The 8451-nt window shown below is 36.3% G+C and overlaps 1 protein-coding gene across 1 annotated transcript; it reads right to left on the bottom strand.

Moving 5' to 3' along the window:
- Nucleotides 1-238: 238 nt before the first annotated feature.
- LOC123270080 lies at nt 239-6415 on the bottom strand. The gene is made up of 8 exons (XM_044736015.1): nt 6234-6415; nt 5936-6156; nt 5633-5859; nt 1198-1453; nt 1013-1122; nt 703-925; nt 451-554; nt 239-359 (listed from the first exon to the last, which is right to left on the bottom strand). The coding sequence occupies exons 1-8, from the start codon at nt 6239-6241 to the stop codon at nt 303-305; spliced, it is 1206 nt and encodes a 401-aa protein (XP_044591950.1). The 5' UTR covers nt 6242-6415; the 3' UTR covers nt 239-302.
- Between the last annotated feature and the right edge of the window lie 2036 nt (nt 6416-8451).

The raw sequence follows: 8451 nt of genomic DNA, 5'->3' as shown, positions 1-8451 counted from the left end.
TTTTAGACATATATTTTCTTAATTTTTAATTTTTTTTATTCATGAAAACATTATCATTTTATTTATCGAAACATGCTCATAAAATAACTGTAATTAAAAAAAATGAACATAATGTAATTTTTTAATAGAAATAAAGAAAAACAATGAACAAAGGTAAGTTTTAAACGAAATCATATCATGACGAAGGAATATCAACGAAGCAGATCATAATGCGGAAAAAAAAAACAAAAGGTGAGAAAATATAAAAATTTAATAGTTATAAGTTACTGAAAAATAACGAGTGAATGATGTAAAACTTAGCACTACGGCTTGACGTCGGATTCTCCATCTAATTTTGGTTTTTTAGCTCCTTCGTGAGCCTGAAATAATTCAATAATTATTAACTATTAAATATAAAACTTTAATATAATATATAATTTTATTTTCTAAATTAAATTTTATTGAGAATACCTTTGCTTCTTTCTCCTCACTTCTGACTCTACTACACTTAACGTTTATCGCACGGTTTATTTCACTGTTATTGTACCTACGCTTAAAACGTTTTTCCACAGCATCTAAAAATGAATATTTACATGAAAATTTATACAATGTAAATTTATAAAAACTTATTCTTAATCGATCTTAAAAATTGCAATTTAAATTACTTAAATTAATTAATACTTACAAAATATTGAAAAACTTTTAAATAAAATAGAAATTTACCATGTATTGCCGTTAGTTTGTCAGAATCAAGAGTGCTATGCTGGACAGTAGAATTTTTTGTCTTAGATTTTCCACTTCTCAAGTTGCTGTTAGCAATGACACTTCGAGAGAAAACCGACATCAAAAGAGAAGTAGCCATGGCGGTCGCAGATTGGGCCCTTTCGGCTACATTAAATTGTGCTTCAGGTATAAATACCCCAGATCCTGGAAGTCCCAATTCTTTCTACAAAAAACCAAAAATGATTAAGATTCATATTTTGTTTCAATATATTAAAACTCGTTCAGTAGATAATTAAAATATTAAGAGTACCATTTTTCCTTTCTCTGGATTCGATTTAGTTTTAGAAGAAGAATGATGCTTAGGAGAAAATTCACCGTCTGCTGCTGAAGTGCCCGCTGTCGACAATTCATTTGACTTGGCTAAAGTAAATTAAAATTTCAACAGCAAAAAAAATTAAAAAATGTCGTAAATATCTATATAAAATGAAGTTATACCTTGGCCTGAAATATCATGATCAGAATTAGGTGAATTAGTATCATGACTATCTATCAGATCAGCTTCAACCGTAGGCGTCTCAGTGTCAGCAATTACTGAGGTTTTTTCCGAAGACTTTTTAGATGTTGCTTCCGTAATTTCATAACTTTCTTTCTGAACTTCTTTTAAAGTCTCTACAGACATTTTTCTAGTCGTATCTTCAATTATCTGTTCAGAAATCTCCAAAAGAGCTCTTTCTGAATGATATAATTCTGTCTATATGATTATAAAATAAGAGAATTTAATAATAATAATAATAATAATAATAATAATAATAATAATAATAATAATCTGCCAGGAGATATTCCCCAGGTTGTTGAGAATGACAGTTGCAAAATTTATTGGAACATGCCGTTTGCAACAACTCGGCGGATAGATCATAACAAACCTGATATTGTGCTCTTCGACAAGGCTACTCGTGACATTTATGTCATTGAGTTCTCGGCCCCGGCTGAATACAACATCTCAGCCAAAGAAGAGCACAAAAGACAGATATATCAGGATCTCCTGTTTGAAATTGGCAAACTTTACCCAGGTTACCGTGTCAAGCTCGTCGTCCTGATTGTTGGCGTCTTCGGAGGGATGAAACAGTCTTTTGTATCCTCACTTGCCAGAGTTCCAGCTTGCTCATCAAAAGCTGAATTCTTGGCGGTCAGGATGCAAAAGGCTGTCATACTAGGTTCCCTCCGTCTACTTAGGAAAATGACTTTGGCCTGCTGTGATCACTAACCGCCTTGTTGTGCGGAGTGGTCCAGCAGTAATGGATGGAGCTTAGGCTGGGCCCTCGGAAAATCGGACTCCGGGGACAACCCCCCTGAGCATTTAATAACATAATAATAATAATAATAATAATAATAATAATAATAATAATAATAATAATAAGATGATGACACTGGCGCTTTAAGGACTAACTTTAAGTGGACGGAGGAACTGCGAGTCGATCTCTTGGCGTGTTACCAGCGCAGCGATCCGGGGATGATCGGTTACATAGCCCGGATGCACACTCTTTGGAGTGACATGCATCCGGAGCTAGCATATTTTACGCCGAAACACCTGCGTAACTATGCCGCTCATCTCCGGCGTAACAGACGATCGCTTGTGCCGGATAGAAGGCAGTCTAATAGACTTTCCTTTCCGGCGCAATTACACCAAGAGCGACGCCGTTCCTCCTTGGATAACAACAATCCCTTTATAGGACGGCAAGTAAGTATATCTAAAAAGATAACTTACTCTCAACAACAACTTGACAAGGTCAATGAAGATCTCCTTACACAGATCCAGGAGGATTCCACTCTGCTCGCTGTGAACCAGGTTGTGTATGGTGCAGCAGTTTCGGCTTTTCCGAGAGAGAGACATCGTCTCTCAATCGAGGCAAGGTTGAGACAGCGCATCGCACAACTTGGCGACAAAATTGACAGATCCCGGAAACATGTCTCTCGCATCCAATGTGTGATTGAGTTCGAAACAACCCAACGAGCATACACGCCCCGAGTACGTCGCATTGCTGCTGAACTTCGGTGGCGTCATCACACATTGAATAAAAGTACTCTTCTTGTCATCAAAGAAGAGTTGCTTAATAAATTGCGAGCTCTAGTGACTGCCAAAAAGTCACTAGAGAAAAGGCTGAAACGGCTGGTCGACAATTCGTTGTTTCGATCTAGCCCTTCACGCTTTCTGACACCAAAGAATGTTGTTACCGGGAATTATCCAGCACCTGAGTGGGTGGAAGCCTTTTGGACTGAGTTGTATGTAGATCAACCAAACGTGAACGCCAACACTCCAGCTCTGCATGACTTCAAAGCATTTTGTCGGAAACACCGTCAACAGAATGCTGATGAAGAGAGCCCTGCAGTCAGTGTAAATGAAGTTCGTTTAGCTCTAGATGGCAGCAGAAATTGGGCTGCCCCGGGACCAGATGGCATTAATGTCTTCTGGTGGAAGAAGTTTACTTCTACCCACCTCCATTTGGCCCGTATATTTACATCCTACATCAGAGCTGACGAACCGATTCCAGACTGGCTCGTAGAAGGGCGAACCGTACTGATACCCAAAAAAGGTGACTTGTCTGACCCAAAAAATTACAGGCCTATCACCTGCCTGAATGCGATTTATAAAATTTTTACAAAAATTTTGAATAACCGTATCTTGCAGGAGATAGGACCTATATGGCAACAGATATATGAACAGCGTGGCAACAAAAGAGGCCTGTCAGGTTGCAAAGAGAACCTGATAGTTGATCGATGTGTCATACAAGATGCGATCTACTATCAACGCAACCTGTCAATGGCCTGGATTGACTATCGCAAGGCATTTGACTCAACTCCTCATGAGTTGATTTTATACCTCCTCAAATGCCTGGGGGTCAATCCCGAAACGGTGGAATGCATTCGGCGTACAATGCAGCTCTGGCGAACGCGTTTCCATATAGGAAATGGAAACGCACTGCACGTAACCGGAGTTGTAGAGTACAAACGAGGGGTCTTCCAAGGCGATTCCTTGAGCCCTCTGCTGTTTTGCATCTCACTGCTGCCTATATCTGTTGCTCTCCGTAAAACCCATGGGTACTCTGTGGGGCCTCCGGGTGATCGAAAATACTCGATCACCCATCTGCTTTACATAGATGATCTGAAGCTATATAGTGCTAATGAAGATCATCTACAGGCAGCCCTGAACATCGTAGCAGAGTACACACGAGATGTCGGAATGTCTTTTGGGTTGGACAAGTGTGCGGTCATACATCTGGCGAGGGGTAAGTGCTCTGATACGGGTGATGATGTTGAGTTAGTAGATGGGAGCATCTTAAGACAATTAGGCGCCGGAGAGTTGTATAGATACCTAGGAATGGAAGAGCACCGCATGCATGCGGTCTCTGAAGTCCGAGCAACTCTCCGTAGTGAGTATGTTAGGAGACTCCGGAAAATTTGGTCCTCCGAACTTTCCGGCAAAAATAAAGTCTCCGCCACTAACATGCTCGCTGTCCCAGTCTTACTATACTCTTTCGGTGTCCTGAAATGGGCCCGAAAGGATTTACGAGATCTCGACATCAAAACCCGTAAGGTTATCAATATGAATCGGAGCATGCACCCCAATTCATCAGTCGCCAGATTATACCTCTCCCGGTCCATCGGTGGGAGAGGTCTGCAGAGTTTGGAGCGGCTGCATGATCGTTTGGTCCTGGGCTTAACATTCGAGGTTGTCAATTTCACTGCAGACGAGGATGACTTCCTTATGCAAATCGTAGATAAACATGAAAATGCGCATAAAGGGTCGTTCTTGTATAAGGCAGCTATATATGCAGCAAGAACCCTTGGTCTTGGAGAGATAAACGCTCTTATGGAACTCCGAAAGGAAGAATTTAAGAGCGTCATCAGGAACGCCGAGGAAAAACAACTCCTAGGAGAACTGATGGACAAGTCCATGCACAGCGTGTACTTCAAACACGTGCGTGATCATGGCTTGTCCACCCAGCTGACCTTTTCCTTCTTAAAGTCAGCTGGCCTGATGTCCGAGACTGAAGGGTTCATATTTGCCTGCCAAGATGGTGTCATTAACACTCTAGAATACCGTAGCAAGGTGCTCCAGGTGCAGCTTCTGGACACGTCATGTAGGATGTGTAAACAACACCCGGAGACGCTCATGCACCTTTTGTCGGCATGTCCTGTGCTGGCGAGAGGTACATATATCTAGCGTCACAACGCTGCCCTGAGAGTACTGTACTACTATCTTCGTCATTACTACGGTATTGATATGACACCAGTGCTGCCTTATCTACCAGGAGATATTCCCCAGGTTGTTGAGAATGACAGTTGCAAAATTTACTGGAACATGCCATTTGCAACAACCCGGCGGATCGATCACAACAAACCTGATATTGTGCTCTTCGACAAGGCCACTCGTGACATTTATGTCATTGAGTTCTCGGCCCCGGCTGAACACAACATCTCAGCCAAAGAAGAGCACAAAAGAAAAATATATCAGGATCTCCTATTTGAAATTGGCAAACTTTACCCAGGTTACCGTGTCAAACTAGTCGTCCTAATCGTTGGCGTCCTTGGAGGGATGAAACAGTCTTTTGTATCCTCACTTGCCAAAGTTCCAGCTTGCACGTCAAAATCTGAGTTCTTGGCTGTCAGGATGCAGAAGGCTGTAATATTAGGTTCCCTCCGTCTACTTAGGGAAATGACTTTGGCCTGCTGTGGCCGCTAACCGCCTTGTTGTGCGGAGTGGTCCAGCAGTAATGGATGGAGCTCAGGCTGGGCCCTCGGAGAGTCGGACTTCGGGGACAACCCCCCTGAGCATTTAATAATAATAATAATAATAATAATAATAATAATAATAATAATAATTGTTCAGTTGCTTAACATACTAAAATATTTATCAAACTTGATGATTTACCTTTTGTTTTGTGTTTTTACCATCATCAGTGCTTTCTGTATTACTTTCTTGAAGCTTTTTTAAAATACTCGAGCTTGATTCACTATAAGCTTCTCTTTTTTTCTCTATTTTCTGTGGCTTTTTAGCCTTCAGAGCGACATCGTTATCAAAAAGCTTTGGATCTACTCGTCTTGGAGACCGCATGCCATCCAATGCTTTAAATTTTTTTTCCAAAACAGTAATTTTTTCTACAAATAATATAATTATTAATTAAATTAAAGTGTATATATTTTGTTATTAGAAATTATTAATTAATAAAATTACTTGAGATTGCAATAACTCTAGCGTTATAACAGATCCAACATCTAAGAGGTTCTGGCCCGTCATGCCACTCTACGATGTAAACCTTTTCTGGATCTTCTTCGTCATTCAGGAATTTTTTTTCATTGAAGTTTTTAATGTGTGCGACGTTAATCCCAGTGGTATACTTTTTATCATCAACACCACCCACCCATTTCACCAAAGCCAGTAATTCACCTGAGTTGCTACAACATAAATATGATGATCAACTTACAATTCACAATAGTTTCGAATAAATAAATATAGCAATTGCAACATTTACCTTGTCATGTTTAATATTTTTAATAAATTTTAATGGTTAGCGAAATAAATTATAACGTATTGCAAGGAAAGCATAGAAAGAACATAAGCTGCAGTTAAAGACTGAACTCAAAATGGCGTTTTCCGCGGTCTGAAAGTAACGACTCAACGCTGGGTTTTGGCGGTAATGGACAAACACTAACTTACAATTTATTATATGAATTTTTCACTACAACCACGCAAATATAAACAATTTTTCTTCTTTTTGTCCTATTTTTTTTAATAAATCGAGGGTTAATTGTTAGTTTATTTTATTCATTACTTTGACATTAATTACTTTGAAATCCAAGTTGGTATTGAGGCCATGTAGCGACATCCGTTGAAGTTTACACTTTATACTTATTTTTCTAGTACACTGCGTATGATAAATAAATTTACTTGCGACTGGCTCCCTCTTTCAGGTGAGCTGTAAATTAAAGTCAGTTGATGATAAGTGGATTTGCATAACCAAAATACTTACTCCATTTCATCTGAATGTTTATATTACAATGTATTTTATTGAATTTTAATTCTTAATCTGAGTCATATAAAATTAAACCAAACATTCTCCGTTATTTGAAACATTGAATGTTAAACTAAAAATGTCTTATATAAGATAAAAGACCCAGTTATTGACACTGGCCTAGTTATTGACACTTGCAATTTTATTTTTGTTAAAAAAAAAACAAATCAACTCTAATAAATTAATAATTATATTTTTTTAATTATAAATTTGAAGAAAATTGGTTTTTTGAAAATATTTAATTTTTTTAAGTAGAATAAAATTGCAAGTGTCAAACAACTAGTCCAGTGTCAATAGCTGGGTCTTTTACCTTAACATACTCTGGAAAATTTTTTCATTTTCTTAGCTTGACTAACAGAATTAATCAAAGATAACAAAAAGATGTTTTTATTCATATTTACTTAGAGCAAGTGTTAAATCCCATAGTTTTCATTAAATTTTAGTTGAAGTAGTCCTAAATAGTTTTTTCCTGTAGTTTAAAACTGTATTGAATTATTAATATTTATTGTTTCGAAAAGAGAGGAGACATGAAATATTACTACTGAATTTTGTTTTTTTTAACTTAAATTTGATCGATAATAACACAAAATACTTGCATAAATATTCTACATAAAAAATTCTACCTTTTTTTTCTAGATTTACACTACCTTCCAAATGATGATTCAATTCAAAACTTCCTTTCTCATTTTTGCAAAATGAAGTTATGGAAGTTGCTATATTGAGTTTGAGCTGTGAGAATAAATCTATTTAATTAAATATTTGGAGCGACCAATTGCAACAAAAATTTTTATTTATGTGCTCTACAAACCAGTCAATCATAATTGAAGATGTTTTTTTAATTTTTACTCGATACTTTTAAAACAAGTTATTTTCATTGCATCATAATTTTCCATACTCGATTTTTCAAATGTGTTACATTGCTGTCGTTTATAAAAATTTTTTAGTTCGAGTCTTTTTTAAAATATTTAGAATTAAACAAATATTGACTATGATTTTCATGTAACAGTAATTATTGAGCTAGATATATATTTTTATTACCAATTTAATATTATTTTTATTTAATTGACGTACATACTAGAGTTTTTGATAGTTATTTCTCAAATAATGTATCTATCAATCATTACGCTAATATACATTTTTATGATTTTATTCAGCATCGTAAATATTGATCAGCTATTGAAAATATCTAATTTTAAGTAAAATTGAGATGTTTAATACTACTAGCGTGAACTATTTTTGTGTCTTTATAACAAACACAAACACGCAGAATATTATTTTGAATTAAATATACTCATAGGTATTTAACTATTGTCATTTTATTACCAATTTTTTTTTTAATCGATAATAAATCTATTAATAAATATAAATATATACGTAAAGACGTGGGCGTCTTAATCATATAAATAATCTAGTTCAATTGTATCAGTTGTTCATCAAATAGCAAAAATCAGCTTCAATCTCCTAGCGATCTTTTAATTATTCAATTTCAACGATAATTATTTAGTTTGCAGGGCCATCACTGCCAATAACAACTGCCTATCATTATGATTCTAATTTTTTTGTTGAAAAAATTAAAACTTTTTTCTCAACAACTTCCTTGTTAAAAAAAGTTACTTTAAGAAAAATATTGATTTCTTCAGCTGATAAATAAAATTGATAAAAATTAACTTGTTAATTT

This window comes from Cotesia glomerata, linkage group LG8 (genome assembly GCF_020080835.1).
Source record: "Cotesia glomerata isolate CgM1 linkage group LG8, MPM_Cglom_v2.3, whole genome shotgun sequence".
Classification (NCBI taxonomy): domain Eukaryota; kingdom Metazoa; phylum Arthropoda; class Insecta; order Hymenoptera; family Braconidae; genus Cotesia; species Cotesia glomerata.
Note: the sequence above shows the minus strand (reverse complement) of the source record. Positions and strands in the feature narration are given on the sequence as shown.

What these genes read in the sequence shown, in the direction of transcription:
- LOC123270080 (XM_044736015.1), bottom strand. An exon ending in TCATGATATTTCAGGCCAAG is followed by an intron (nt 1,123 to 1,197) that starts GTATAACTTCAT and finishes AATTTACTTTAG; the next exon opens with CCAAGTCAAATGAATTGTCG. An exon ending in GTGAGGAGAAAGAAGCAAAG is followed by an intron (nt 360 to 450) that starts GTATTCTCAATA and finishes GAATTATTTCAG; the next exon opens with GCTCACGAAGGAGCTAAAAA.